Source organism: Diabrotica undecimpunctata, chromosome 4 (assembly GCF_040954645.1).
Source record: "Diabrotica undecimpunctata isolate CICGRU chromosome 4, icDiaUnde3, whole genome shotgun sequence".
Lineage (NCBI taxonomy): Eukaryota > Metazoa > Arthropoda > Insecta > Coleoptera > Chrysomelidae > Diabrotica > Diabrotica undecimpunctata.
In genome coordinates, this window is record NC_092806.1 from 56157697 (window position 1) to 56174585 (window position 16889).

Genomic DNA, 16889 nt, shown 5'->3' on the forward strand with positions numbered 1-16889 from the left:
AAACTAGCACATTTTTATAGTTTTTACAATTTCACGAGAAAAGCAAGTTGTCCTTGAGATTTGTACAAATAGTAACAACTAATGTCATTTCTTGTGTTCACTCACTAATACCTTCTTCTTCTTCTTGTGCCACTCCTATCGGAGATTGGAAATCATCAAGGCTATCCTGACCTTGGTTACAGCTGACCTAAAGAGTTCATTAGTGGTACAGCCAAACCACTCGCTCAAATTACGCAGCCATGACATTCTTCTACGGCCTGGATTCCGTTTTCCTTCTATTTTTCCTTGCATTATATTTTGAAGTGATGCGTATTTATGTCCTCTCATCAGGTGACCCAAATATTCGAGTTTTCTTCATTTGATCGTTGACAAAATTTCTGGGTCTTTTCCTATCCTTCGCATTACTTCAAAATTTGTAACTCTTTCAACCCAACTTATATTCGACGGTAGCACCACATCTCGAAACTTTCAATATTTTTTATATTGTTCTGCTTGAGAGTCCAGGCCTCTACACCGTATAGTAGCGTGTTAAATACGTAGCCCCTTAGCATTCTTAATCGGAGAGGGATGCTTATATCTCTGTTGCAGAAGAATTTCCTCATGAAAGTGGCCCTGGCAATTTCGATACGTCTTTTTATTTCATTGTTTTGGTCTCCAGTTTCATTTACTGAAGTACCCAAATATTTGTAACTTGATACTTTTTCAATTTGAATGCCGTTTATACTAATATGTGCTGGTTGTGTCATGTTCTTACTGAAGACCATATACTTAATTTTTTTGATATTGATACTTATGCCATAATTGTTGCACAATATTTATATTTGTAAGTAATCGTAATTCCTCTACTGTTCTTGCAACTAGTACAGTGTCGTCTGCGTATCGAATATTATTTACAACCTCTCCATTGATTACGATTCCTTCGTTTGCTTGCAAAAGGGTTTCCTGGGAGATGCTTTCACTATAAACATTAAATAGCAGCGGTGACAAAATGCATCCCTGTCGTACTCCTCTACGTATTTCTATTGCTTGTGATATCTCATTTTCTATTTTGATGTTAGCTTTCTGATTCCAATATAGATTGAGAATTATTCGCAGATCTTTATTATCTATGCCCTTTCTTTCAAGAATGTCTTTTAGCTTATCATGGCGTACTCTGTCAAACGCTTTTTCAAAATCGATAAAACATGCATGTACTTCCTGATTAACGTCTAGGCATCTTTGTGTAAGAACATTCAAACTGAAGAGAGCTTCTCGAGTACCTAATCCCTTTCTGAACCCCATCTGTGTGTTACTAATATCTGAATCCAACTTTTGATAAACTCGGTTGTGGATGACTTTTAGAAATATCTTTAGTAGATGGCTCATTAAAGATATTGTTCGATGTTCTGAACATTCTTTTGCATTGGATTTCTTTGGCAGTGTAAAGAATGTAGACAACAGCCACTCTTGAGGTATAATACCAGTTTTGTATATTGTGTTAAATAAGTGCAATATTATACCTATTGAGTCATCATTCAAGAGCTTTAGCAATTCAGTAGGAACCTCATCAGGTCCATTTGCCTTTCCAGTTTTGGAATTTCACTAATACCACAGAATAATAAACAATCAGAATGCCCACTCTGCTTGAAAAAATAAGTACACGCATCTCGTTGGAGCAGGCCAGCCATGTTTTACACGGAACCAGTGCTGTTCAGTGACATTTTATTTGGTGTGCATAGAAAAATTAACCCGGTTTAATTTATTTACGGTAACCATAAACATAATATGCACTATTTGATTCGTACTTTTAGTTGAAGAATAGATTAAATTATTTCAAATGTACTAAATTATTAATCTCTAAAAATTTAAATTACAGTTCTGTCGTAGGTTGTCACAAATTTCTCAATTCGAGCCTATGGTGTTTAAAATATGGCGATCGCGTGCTGACAAACTTCAAAGGCGGCTCTAAGAGTGGGCATTCTGATTGTTGTTTATTCTGTGCTAATACGTTCATTGTAGTTTTAAAACAGAATTTTGAAATATCGTGAGTTCATACAGTAATAAAAAGTCTTTCCTATTCACCGTTAATGAATACGTAGCTATGTTACGTATGAGTTATGGTGAATGTAGAAAAAATGTTCGAAATTTCGCATTCTATACGGAACACTTTCCCGAAAAAAGCACCGTCTTATTTAACTTTTGCTATGGTTGAGGAGAAGATGCGGCAAGGTTCATTGGTAAACAAATGGTTCAAATGGTAAACATAGAGATCAGGTCAAACCAATAGAGACTGAACAAAACTTGGTGAATGCTTTAGCATATGTAACGATTAATCCACATGCGTCCATAAGGCCTATTGCTGCAGAAACTGGAGTGTTTCCACAATACTGGAATTGTAAATCACTATAACCCCCATTATGGTTCAGTGGAAAATTCGCACTGGTTAAGGTAAACTCGCTTTCAAACTAGTTGGGGAGTTAATGTTTAGTGTGAACTCTTTATTAGTCGTTTAATAAGTCCATATTTTTTGAAGAATATTTAAATAGTCACAGATATCTCAAGTTTCTGAAAATTGAGCTAGCTACTTTTGTTACTGGAGAATATTCCTTTACGCGAAAGAGGAGTTATGATATGGCAACAAGATGGCTCACCCCCGTATAACAGCGGTAGTGTAATCAATTACCGTAATGTCACATTTCCAAACAGTTGATTGGAACTAACGGATCGGTCCAAAGGCCTCCAAGATCCCCTGTGCTATAACCTTTAGATTTTTTTTTTGCAAGGGGCTATTTAAAAGGAATCGTTTATAACTAAGAACCTACAGATGTAGACTATTTAAAAACTTAAATTAGACAAGTGTGTACCCTGATTTCGCCAGAGACGATACATACACCATGTACACGTGAACTGCTTAAACGATTTGACGCTTGAGTTGAAGCAGAAGGAGGTCATTTTGAACACCTATAAAATTATTTCATATTTTGAATGTTATTGATTATTGTTGAAAATAAACATTAAATTGAAAATTTAACGTACTTATTTAAATTAATACCCTCATTATGGTACACTGTTGAATTTGGAATAAAAACCCTTTCACTTGACCAAATCTTCACCCCCCTGATTCACTTAAATTTTTCCATTGTAATGACTTCACAGCGCCCGTGATGATGTCATAAAAAATTCCAACACATTTTATGTAATGCCTATTTGTGAAATATATGATTTAGTTTACTAATATCGTGTTTCAGCTGCGACTGTAGATCTTAGTGATGGGAAATTATTAACCAACAAAAAGAAATTCGAAAGACTTAGGTCATGTCTGCAAGTTTTAGAAAATGTTACAGTATTGGTATCCTGGGAACCACCAGATGAAGTAATATGTCCATCTTCGATTGCTAAATTCTTTGTGGATCTTGGATACAGGGTGGAAGAATGTACAGCCACAAATTATTCTCATACAATCAATACGAAAGTTTTCGGTATAAATCTTGAGAGTGAAGATGAATTAGATACTCTGGAGTTTATGGAGTGGTTGGGAATGGTCATGCTTGGTTGTAACTTAAAGTCAGATAAAACGAACTATTTATCTAGTTATATAGCAGATATAGAGGATAAGATGGAACAACAAGTTAGTTGTTTGCAATTGAAGGGGTTTTTCTCATCTAATGATGTAAAACAGATAATTGAAAATACTGTGTAAGTATTACGTATTATGATGTTTAAATCAAAAGAGTGGTACATTTGTATACACTTTGGTTGTATTAAATTTACTCTGTTTCTTTTTATCTTAATTGGTAATAGATCTGTCGTTGGAACCCTATTTATTATCATAATTTTTAATTTTTTTTTGCCTTTAATTGTTTTATTTTTACTCTCAAGACTATGGAAAAATAATAATAAAAACTAAAATTGAAAAAGAGATGAGAGATGTAGAAAAACAAAATGGCTTTCGTGCAAGCAGATCCGCTATGGACAGTATATTTTCTCTAAAACAGATTATTAAGAAAAGATTTCACCACAATCTTTTAACTACTATAATCTTTATGGATCTGGCAAAAGCATACGATATTGTACCACTTTCAGTGATAGATAGATGGTTTATTGGTAATAAATCAATACAAAAGTATTTTTTACAAGTCAAAGATAAAATATGTCAATATAGTTAATATACACATAAATATAAACACAAAACATAGATACAGTGTTTTAAAATATACTTACAACATATACAACAAATTAAAATTGGAGGTAAAATACTCCTCATATGTAAAAAAGGCATTCACTATGAGGTAACTCTTAATTTTCGCCTTAAACTGATGAAAATTAAGAGCTTTTATTCTAGCTGGCACTAAGTTATAGAATTTTATGGCTAAATACCTTGAACCATTTCTGGATCTCTCTAGACGGCTAAATTCTGGTATAAGATTATTGTTAAATCTGGTGGGATACTTGTGAAAATCTACATGCGCATTGTGTTGACTAATATTTTGTTTAATGTGCAACAGACACTGCATAATGTATACACAAGGTAAAGTCAAAATTTTTAAAGTTCTAAAGGAGTTTCTACAGTCTGCTCTATAACAGAGCCCAGAGATAATACGAACACACTTTCTTTGTTGTGCAAACACGTTATCAATATGACAAGAGTGACCCCAGGAGAGAATAGCATATGTCAGATGAGAATGAAAATTACTATGATAAGCTGTTAAAATAGTTTCCCTGGAAGTCACCTGTACAAGGTTCCTAAAGAGGAAAAGTTGTCAGTGTTTTGGATAGCAATTGATAAACAAGGAATAAACAAAAAATATAAAAGCAGTAGGTACAACAACTTTACAAAAATATGACGGTAAACATTAAAACTGAAAACAAATTAAGAAGAGAAATTCTTATTAGTAAAGATCTAGCAAGGCTGCTGTATACAACCTACACTCTTCAAATTTATATCTGAACGAGACGCTCTCAGTGTGGAGAAGAAAGTGCTGCAATATGGGCGACCCAATCGAAGACGAGAGATTGTACACGATACAATTGTTCCCTGATGACTAAGCCATTCTAACTAAATACGAGAGTGATCTGGACTATATACTTAGATAACTGGAAGAGGAGTACGCCAAGTGGGGCCTCACAATTAATATAAAAAAACCGAGAGTGCATACTTAGTTGCAGGAGGAAAACCAGAAAGTCTACAAATTGAAATGGGAATACGTGTGAGTCCAAATAACATCAAAAGAAGAGAGTAACGAAGAAATCCATTTCAGGATTCCAGAAGCAAATGCAGCCACTAGATAGTTACACAAACTATTGTGGAATAATAATTTAACAAAAGAAAATAAAAGAAGAATTTATAAAACAATAATAGAAGGTATTGGGTTGTACGGCGTCGATCTCTGAAAAATAAATCAAAGAAACTAATCAAAAATTAAGTCCATGCAAGTGACCTATTGGAGACCATGTTGATTACAACTTTGTTTAAATAATATTTCGAGTATAACTAAGGTTTAGTTTTAAAGCTGGTAGTTTTTCCTTTAATTTGAACTATTATAAAGTTATTTTACTCAAAATTCAGCCGAGTTACAAGTGAACAATCCCCTAAACGCCGTAATTTTGCAATGTTTTTGCACTAATTTTGCAATATCTCCGGTTCTAAGTATTGGATCAAGGTTACGAAACATTATTTTGTAGTTTTTTTAAGGAACAAATTGAATTGTTTAAAAATGATTTATATTTGATAGTTTACGAATTATAATCATATAAACAATTATAATGTTTATAACAAATCCCTGTCACTTTCGACGCAAAAGCAGGTTTGAAATTCGAATTCAGCGGGTCAAAGTACATAAGAATACACTCTGAAACTCTGTGGACTTTGATTGCTGATCTATCCTATTTATTGATCCATGGAACAGCCCTGGCTCCTACACTATTTGTTTTTAATTTATAAATTATTTAAACTAATAATTCCGCCTTTCATGACCACCTCTGACGTGTTTCAATTGCTTTAAATGTTTTGTCGATCAGAATATATCTATCAACCACATTAAAAACGTGTATGTTTTGTTTTAGAAATGCATCTTCTCTTTTAGAAGATCAGTGGACAGCAATATATGTACAAGGCTTTTCAGATTGTCCTGTTGCTTGGGGCGAAGAAGAACACCATTATTTCACAAACGGAGACAACGGATATGTATTAGTCTTTGATAAAAATGGAGGTTTAGTTTATACACACAAATGCTCTAGAAAAAGGTATAAATAAAGAGAATAACAAAATTTATTATTTATCATTATTTGCATTGCGTCATCCGGAAAAATAATACTTGGAGTACATATTGACATTTTCAATATAAAAAACTCTATGCCAGGCGTTATTTTTTCAATTAGGTGTAGGATAGTATATGTGCTAAATACAGCAAGACTGGTGACTGTACTGTAAACGACTGCTAACCGGATCCGGCACTTACTAAATATTAGAGATGAATTTAATTGAATTCGATGGACTTATTCACCAAATTTAAATAATGCTTTTCGAAATTATTTACAACATTTAAAATTCTTTGCCTATAACCTACAGGTTTGCCTTCAAAGGAAACAGAAAACAGATCCACACATTTTGAAACAGAATAACAGTAATTTATCATTTGAACCTTTTTGGGGACGTAAAAAGACATTTTTAAAACAACGGATTAAAATAAAGAATAGCGTCCTTTTTCAATATAGACAAAGGAACTGAAACGAGCTTCCTAAACTTAGAGACGCTACGATTTATTTGTATTTAAATCGAATAGAGTAGTTAATGGATTTTTTTTTTTATTTTAATTGTTCTGTGCTTAGTGATTTATGCATATGACAGGACAAGTAGAAGACAGTGAAGTAGCGAAGCCGGAAATAATTAAGTATTATAATAAAACAAAAGGAGGGGATACCGTGGATAAAATGCTGGGTGAGTAAGGGCCCTTGACCTTTTGAAGCGAAGCTTCTATACTGACGTATTATTTTTTCTCTACAGTAAAATGCTTAGGCGAGCGTCACGAACTAGCGCCGCAAGAATGCATCGTCACGGGTAGCGTCCTAGAATAGCGGTTCTTGACATCGATTCACTACTTTAGATTAATTAGTTTCTAGTCATTATATATTTACTCTAAGCAGGTTTAAATTAGAAACTGCATGAAAAATAACTAACAAAATATAGACATTAAATGAGAAGTAAAAAATTAAAAGAATATCTGTCCCTAAAAGATTAGATTCGTAACGATTGGCAAAATTTATTAACAGTCAAAAATGTCAGCTGATTAATAACAACATTGAATCATCGGTTTAAATTTTTATAATAATTCTCGTTTTAAAATAATTTCATATAAATACAATTATTAGTTTTAAACATATTTAGTTTATATAATAATTAAATTTACTATCAAATGATTTTTATTTATATTTTATTATTATTTGGTCTGAATTTGACAGGTTTGTCATAAGTAAACAACGTATGCTTTGTTAATACGTTAACAGGTGGCGTTAGGAGCAAACATAATAATTTCTAGTAGTACCGCATAGTCTACAGTACCGCCTACTGTTTCATTTCACTTTTTTTATTTTTATATCATTTTAAAAGTTTTTTATCTATGGTATACAGCCAACCACTGGAAACTATCCCATTTTAACTCTATAATGCGCGATTTTATTTATTCTCACCAAATATATATGTATATATATATATATATATATATATATATATATATATATATATATATATATATATATATATATATATATATATCTATATTTATATATACATATATATATATATATATATATATATATATATATATATATATCTATATTTATATATACATATATATATCTATATATATATATATATATATATATGTATATATATATATACATATATATGTAAATACTTTTTTCTTTTTGGGTGTGGTAGTCAATAAAAAATAGAGCTTTGCTAAGGTGTACTATTTATTCTGAATCCAAGCTTTCGGTGGTTTTTTGCCACCTTTATCAAGGTCTACAAAGAAAATTACTATGTTGTAACAATTTGAATGGTGCAAAAAAAAACTATAAAAAACTTACCCGAATGTAAGATTCGTGGCATAAACAACAACGTTAAATAACATGATAATACTGAAATTGCAACTAAACTTAAAAATTTTACTGTTAAAAAGACACTTTAAAAATTAATAAATACGTTAATAGTTAAAAACAAATTGAAGGACGACATGTTAAAACAGTCGTCGTTGCAAGCTTGATTTCAGTCACATTTCACGAGCAGAATGAGAAAGTGGGTGGAGAATTATTGTTTAAATAGTTTGAAGAAAATACAAAAAAACACGAAAGAAAATAGTATTTAGTAAATAGGTTTAGAAAAAATAACTCAAACAAAACAAAACTGAATTAGTAACTGAAGTTTGATCAGCAATATTCAATCAATAATGAAATTTTTAAAAAAAGAGAAAAAAAAAAAAAGAAAACTCTGAGATGCAAAATAGCTCAGTCAAAAGTCAATATAAAATTGTAAATTTTGCTAAGATTCTGGATCTCAGATCTTTTATTCAGATTGTTATTATCACTCTTCCTGATATGTACCATCTCTAAGAAAGTTCTCTTAAATTTACTTTTCTCTCTGGCTAATATTTTTACATTGTTGAAATCTATCTTATGGTCTAGATCGATAGTATGCTCTGCCAAAGCACAAGTAGGTTTGTTTAATCTACAATCACTCTTATGAGAAATGATATGGCTAGACAGATTCCTTCCAGTTTCACCAATGTACGTGGATGGACATTCAGTACATTGAATGCAATAAACAACATCTGTAGTCTCTAGAGTGGTTAGGGGTTGTTTTATTTTGCTATACAGCTGACGTATGGTTTTGATGTTCTTGTTAGCTATTTTGATATTCTTAAAATTATTGAAAATCTTAGTGAGTTCAACGGTTAGTTTCGGAATATATGGAAGGGCATAAAAATACACACTTGTTGGAGCAGAATTATTTTGTGCTGAGGGCACTGATTGTGACATAGTAAGAATGTTATTTCTATTAACAAAAGGAACATTAAAAATTAATTTATTAATCAGTCTTAGAGGATATGAATTTTCAACAAAAATATTACGTAAGAGGTTGAGATCATGTTGGAGATAATCCGGATGAGATAACCTTTTGACACGTTCTTTCATCGCTAGAACTAAATTAGTTTTCATCCTAGGAGGATGGTAAGAATGGTAGCTTATGAATCTATTGCTACATATGGGTTTTCTATACCATTGTGTTTTCACAACATTATCCTCACATCTATGCAATCTCATGTCAAGGAAAGGCAAAGATCCCTCCCGCTCCTCCTCGCACGTGAATTGCAAGTGTGGGTTTCGTTTTTTGAACACATTTAACGTAGAATGTATAGAGTCTGCAGGTAGTGCCAAGATTAAGTCATCCACGTATCTCTTTATGAACGGTATTTCAAAATTGATTTGTTGCAAACAGTCTTCAATCAAGTCGTCTAAGACTTGACGAATATCGAATCTTACATTCGGGTAAGTTTTTTATAGTTTTTATAGTTTTTTTTGCACCATTCAAATTGTTACAACATAGTAATTTTCTTTATAGACCTTGATAAAGGTGGCAAAAAAACAGCGAAAGCTTGGATTCAGAATAAATAGTACGCCTTAGCAAAGCTCTATTTTTTATTGACTACCACACCCAAAAAGAAAAAAGTATTTACATATATTTTTTCCAAACTAGTCAAAAAATTTTGGACTACTTTTATATATATATATATATATATATATATATATATATATATATATATATATATATATATATATATATATATATATATATATATATTGTCATACTTTTTCTGTCCCAACCAAAGCTAAATAAATAAAAATGTCCATCGGAATAAATTTTTAAGATATCAATATAAACAAATTGTATATAGTAATTTAAGATAAGATTTAGTGTAGATAAGAATAGAAATTTGTTTGGCAAACGACCTTTTTTTTCCGTTTCAAACAAAATTATCAAAAATCCTTTGTTTAGAATTAGAAGACATTTTACCTGTAAGTTAATCTTTTCATTGTTTGTATAGTCGAGTATTAAATGACCATATTCTAATCTTTTGAAATATGTATAAATGATGTATTGAAAAAAACCAATTTTAAAGTAAGCTATTTAGTTTTTCTCTGAAACCGAAATTAGGCTTTTCCAAAATCATGGTAAACACAATTTGAGCTTTTGATTGGACGGTCGTCTTTAAATGGGAATTTGTGAGTCGATCATGAGACAGGAGAAGTTAGTCATATTTTGGTCATCGAAAGGAAACAGTCGTTTGTCTCAAGATAGGGTGTGGTTCGTGAGTTTGGATACCGGCGTAACGAAAAGAAGTGAATAGTTTGAAGAAGGAGATAACAAGTAGATTAAAAGAGGTCCTTGTATCTACCGTGGGCATTTTATAAAGTATATGTGAAAGTATTCTTACGGCATCAAGTTGACAAAAGGAGGTCCTGGTGTCATAAATAAATAGCTGAGTTTGGAGAAGTGAATCAGGTGTTTTTGTATAGTCTGCAGGAGGTTTGCAGAGACGTTCAGAAAGAGCCGAGGTGCCAAAGAGGAGAGATCACATCGTTGAGGAGACTGGACTTTTCTGGGTATTTTCCAACATACAACTCAAGAAGAAAATAAGCTGTAAGTGTTTGTACAATTGAATTTTATATCTGTGAAGGATCGTTTCGACATCATGGTCATTAGCATTCAAATTTAAGAACTGAGGTTTTGTTAGGCTAATCAAAAGTTTAAAGTTTTGTTGTTTTTTTAGTTTCAAGTAAAGAAAATTGGTTTTTCACGTAATATAAATGTATGTAGCTTTATAATCTTATTATCATAAAAATTTGATTTATTTTCTTGTATGCTGATTGATAAGATAACGACAGAATTTAATAATTGTTTTATTCGTTCATATAAAATAAAGAAACGTAAATTTTTGTAATATAATATATTTGTATTCTTATCCTTTCTTCTCTATACCGATAAAAGACAACTAGAAAATCTTTTGAATCCATCGAACACAGGTAATATAAGGATTATTTTACTTTTGATAACAAATAAGTTATAATTTTTTTATTGGCTCAATAAACTAATATTAAAGTCAAAATAAACAATCATAACAATATATATATATATATATATATATATATATATATATATATATATATATATATATATATATATATATATATATATATATATATATATATATATATATATATGTGTGTGTGTGTTGTGTATTAAGGTATAGTAGGCACGTAATTTCGTTGGAAAATGTACGGGAACAAGACTAAGATACAAATTGGCAACAGTGTTAGAGTGACTATTATGATATTCTACTGAACAGTGGCGTCGGTATCTAATTTTTAATTAAATAAAATTTATTATTTTGCAAACATTTGATTTTAAGTGTAAATGGAACAGTCGCATGTCTTCAAATTATGTGGGTAATCAGTAAATATTTTATTTTACCAAAAAGTTTCATTTTCTGTAAAGTTTAAATAAAAAATGTGGGTATTATCAACTTCTTATATACCTAGGTAGTAATAACACTAGTCGATTCGACTGAACAAAACTTATTGTAAAATAATAATACCTAAAAAAAATTGTTACTAACAGTATGATCAAATATTTACGTTTTATGAACAGAAATGCTCATAAGTATTAAAACTTCCTATTTTATCCCTGATAACTTTTGTGTTATTGTAATCAGTTAAAAATAGACTATTCATTTTTTAAATTAAATACAGGGTGTTCTATTAAAGAACCACAACTTTGGTTTGACACCGTGTTAGAGAAGACTTCCAGTACCTCCATAATTTTAAAATGGGTAAGAGGTCTAAAACTTTTATTGACATTTTTGTTTATATATATACCTAGCAGGTACATATTTTGTAATAACCTAACCAGTACTTTGACTATTTTAAATTAAATACTTTGTACCTTTTTGTTCTATCAAGAAGTGTGTTTTTACTCTCTTTTCAAAAATATATAAGCAAAACGAGAATATCTACAATTACAATAAAAATAAAGGTTTCAACTAACACCTAATTAGAATTAAGCACTTGCTAATCTACTCAGAGTCACTAGTATCACTCGTATCTTCTAAATTTATACTTAGTTTGGTTAATGCTGGTAAATAGTTAACATAGTCATTTTGCACTCCGATTACATATTTGATTACATTTTTCCAGTTGGTTGCTGTGAGAGTTCTCTTGTAATTAACTGGACGAACGTCTCTTAACAGTAGACGAACATTTAGAAGCCACGTTACCTCTCCTGATATTTTCTTTAAGTTGAGCCCATATTAACTCTATTGTATAAAATATTCCTTCTGATACTGTCTACTATCAGCAACCTCCGATAATTGCTTTTTACTATATGATGCCTCAAAATGCCTTCCTCAAATAAAAATTCCTGAGTAATTTGTTCCAAGTTATATTTGGAATATTTCTCATTAATCTTGAATGGTATGATGCGTTGTTCATGACACACACACTATATTTAGGTAATTTGGGAAGCTGAGATTTTTCAAACCGTAATTTAGAGACGCGTCTTTAATTTTTTTGGCAGATAATACATCGTCGATCCATCCGATTAAAATTATAATTCTTTGTTCTTTATTGGGCGGTACTGAATTAGAACACTTTTTGTTATTAATCGTTTAACTTTTTTCACGGTGTCGTGTCATGAGTATCATACATATGATACAATATTTCGTTTCATTTTTCGATATTCAGTTATCTGCCTGATGTAATTGTTTCTTAAAGAAATTATTCTAGTACTTTCCATTAGTGCCTGGCGCTTGTCTATGGTTTTGTACTTAAAATTATTGGCTTTAATAAATAATCGGAGTGTTGTTGCTGCACATGAGAGAATGTCCTTTCGAACCAATTCACTTCGAAGGCTTTCAATAGTTGGAAAAATATTAGTGGCATACATTTTGTATCTTGTTCTGGTTATAGGTTCAAATAAGTGCGGTTCTATTTGTCTGAATTTTCCACAATCCTTTCTCCTCTGTCTAGAAGATGTTCCTCCTATAATCTTGTAGCAGGTTGCTTTGGATACTCTGGTTAAAAAACATGTTTCTGCAATTGCCTCTGATTTAGACAACTCAGAACACAGTCCTTCATAAACATGTTTCAGCATACGTTTGGCATCATCAAAGAGGTATTGGACATGTCGCTTACGTTTACTACACAGCTTTGTAAATCTTCCAATTGATTAGAGGATTCCACTGGCTCTTCAGCTGCAGAATTATTATCACACTGCGGACGCCACCTTTTAAAAGTATCTTCGTAAAATGGTAAAAGAAGTTTAGAAAGAACACTGATGAAGTCACAACCAAACTCACTTGCAGTTCTCTATTTGAATTTAACTGAACGCTGGTATGGTTATACTAAAAATATTCTTGTTTCGCAAAATCTAATTTTACTGGTTTAAAAATAAAATATACCTACATACCCAAGTGTAAACTACTGGGCGGTTGAAACATGATTTTTTCTGATAAACTACTTTATGGTTTCGGTCGCTCAGGCAAATATTATTATATTTTACCCGAAGGATGCATAAGTCTGCCGATACAAGAAAACGCATTATGATTTGTCTTAATAGCTATATCCGATATTTTGATTGTCTCTTGGTCCACGTGGGCTGATAAACAGTTCGATGAAAACTTCAACTGGATGACTGCCCATATTTTCAAACATAATACCAGGCACATCTGAATGTAAATATCGATGAGAATATTAAAACTTTGTATTATTATACATTCCAGTCATTGATAAGTTTGCAGTTAATAACTACTCCTGGTAGAGTACTTTTATTTTAATTTTTATTGCCTGCTTTTATTACAGATAAATATATTTTTACACAGTCTCACCGAATTACGAGGCGATTATATAAAAATAATATAAAAAATTTAGTCAATCAGAAATATTTATTTAAAAAAAATGATTGTAGCATTTATGATACATAGCGTTTAAAATAATAATTCATAATAACTAATTAGTGTGGAATTTATGAAAACATCTATTGTTTTTATTGCGACAAAAATAAAGTCCACATATGGAGCAGCGTATATTACGAACCCCAACAACTATATGTAGGAACAAGCAGTTATTTTGCGAATATAATGCTGATTTACCGAAATTCTTTTATTGATTTTTTTTTAATTGTAATTATAAAATTACAACATTTTTTGTGATGTATGGAATTATTTTTGCGGCCTAATTATATATTTTATATTGATTACTATTTAATTAATTGTTTGATAATCGAAAACTGCTTACAACTAAATATTGGAACATTTTTTGCTTTTCCTCACATTCCTTAAATTTTATCAGCCTGGCGCAAAGAAGGCTTTGAAATCAAACATACGAGTAGGTAGGTAGTGCGTTGTCAACAATAATTATCATGCGTCATTTGAGTATGAATAATTAAAAACCGCCAGTTTTATTACCAGTAATATATAATAATGGCACGTGAAAAACATACTGATCCAAAAATTCGAGAAATTATTATTCATCAGTACCATAAAGGGAAATTTCGACGGTGCAACTGCCAGTATTGATGTTCACGGCAAAAGCTCAGACCATCCAAAAGCCGTTTCTCAAAGGAGTGTAAGGCATTTAATTTAATATGTAACGGGAAGAAGAAGTACAGAACGAGAAGTAACTGCTAGGTGGAATAGAGAAACTGGGATGAATGTTTCCAGAGAATGCTGTCGCAAATATATCCACAAAAGCGGTCTTAGTATTTATAAGGTATGTTTGATAGGTTCTTAATTGCGATATAAATTTTCTATTTTTTTATCGATTCGAGTAGGCCAAAGAAAAAACCATTGTTGACGGAAACTCAGAAAAGAAATCGTTTCATTTGGGTAAATCAAAACTTTCGTGGACCAAACATAACTGGGACAAAGTTATCTATAGCGACGAAACCAAATTTAATCCATAAGGATTGTCTCAAAAAAACTGTAAAGTTTCCACAGGACATCATGGTGTGGGATTTTATGTCATCCAAAGGGTTGGGAACTTTCTGTGAAGACCTGGTTGATACAATGCCTAATAGAGTTCAGGCTGTTATTCAAACTAAGGGTGATGCCTTACTAATTTTTATTTTAATTTGTTAAAAACCTCTTGTTCTGATAAATTGGTATTTTATTCGCAAAATAACTGCTTGTTCCAACATATAGTTGTTAGGGCTCGTATATGAAAAAGAAGTAAAATTGGGCAGCTTGCATATTTGTTTAACATTTTGATGTTAAGGCCAGTGTGACTGTCCATCACGCTTGATTTCCTTAGATGGAACCTAACACGTTGCTGATCTTTTCCTTTTTTCAACAATATCTTTTTGCAATTCTGATGGCCCTCGTCTCTTTGGCAGTCGATTACATCCAACATTGCACAAACAATTTGCAATTTCTGCTCGAAAATCGGCAAGCTTCAAAGGCGTTTCAGTTAGGTATAGCCAGGAATTTGCAATAGTCATACCAAGCATATGATAAACAAGCCTCATGTGCCACTTTTTGGATTTGATTTTGTAATGCCCAATGAGACTATTCACCAAGATCGACACGTCCCACATGCTTGTTGTAATCTTCGATAACACTGGGACAATCGATGTTTACTCTCTGCTATTTCTTTGTGATATTTCTCAATTTTTCCTTTAGGTAACTTGCCAGAATATGTTGATAACAAACAAAAACTGTTTTGCTGTCTATCCATGCAACTGACGATATTTCTACTCCTTCAAAATTACATATGTATTCAACAGAATCTTCACGGTTCATTGACTTTGCTGAATCTTCCAACGGCAATTTACAGTTTGGAATGCTATTGCGCCTTACGGTACCCAATGAATATATTGTCCCATTAGCTAAATATTGAAATACAGTCAAAGCAGATAACACAATTTTGAGCATCAGGAATAATTCTTGATAATCTTATAACCACGTTGGCACTTGCTCCTAGGTCAGATTCTTCTAAAACTCATAAACTTTTTATTGCTTTTAGCACCAGTGTAGATTTCAAAATTATATGAAACACCACATAAAATGCTTTGAAATTTATTAATTAGGTGGTTAACTATTGTTTGTAACTTATGTAGCAGATATCGATTGTTTTGATCGAAGTTGGTATTATTGTTGAAGCGTATAGGCTTCAACAGCGTATACCACAGTATAAATTGTCTATACTGTGCGTATACATTTTCTTATAAATTCAAATCTTCTTTCACTCTTCTTCTCTAAGTGCCGTCTCCCAATCGAATGTTGGATATCATCATAACTATCTTTACTCTATCTACCGCTGCTCTGAAGAATTCTATTGAACTGCATCTAAACCAGTCCCTTCAATTTTTCAACCATGACACTCTCCTTCTTCCTGTACTCCTTCCTCCTCTTATCTTTCCCTGTATTGTCAATCTTAGCATTTCATATCGTTGTCCCCTCATCAGAAAAATACTCATCATTTTTTCACTCATGACATTCTTTATTTGAGGTTGCCCTAATGATTGAGACTAAAAACTGCGGCAATTGGGAATATGAACCAATGAGATATAGATACAGACACCTAAATCCTGTTTTATATCTGTATCAATTAATCCAGCTGGTTTACTTGGATTTATTTGTGTTGAATATAGACTTGATTCTAAAACTATTTTGGCATTAGTGATTTATCAAAAAACTAGTTAAAGCAAGCAAAAGGTGTAGACAACTCCAAAAGATTATTGAAAAGTTTCGTATTTCCTTTGAAGATCTTGACGGTCTCATCAATAATTAGTTTTTTTTCTCCATGATATATTCTTACTTCGTATCGTAAGAGACTTTTGAGGGCCATCAGTATTCTTTAAA

The 16889-nt window shown here is 31.6% G+C and overlaps 1 protein-coding gene across 1 annotated transcript in view; it reads left to right on the plus strand.

Moving 5' to 3' along the window:
• The window catches only part of LOC140439543 (ribonuclease P protein subunit p40-like), a 110509-nt gene that overhangs the window by 4844 nt on the left and 88776 nt on the right, over positions 1-16889 (plus strand). The window contains exons 4-5 of the mRNA XM_072529517.1: positions 3228-3675; positions 6043-6222. Of these exons, the coding sequence (XP_072385618.1) occupies positions 3228-3675; positions 6043-6222 (628 nt within the window). The remainder of the gene's footprint in view (positions 1-3227; positions 3676-6042; positions 6223-16889) is intronic.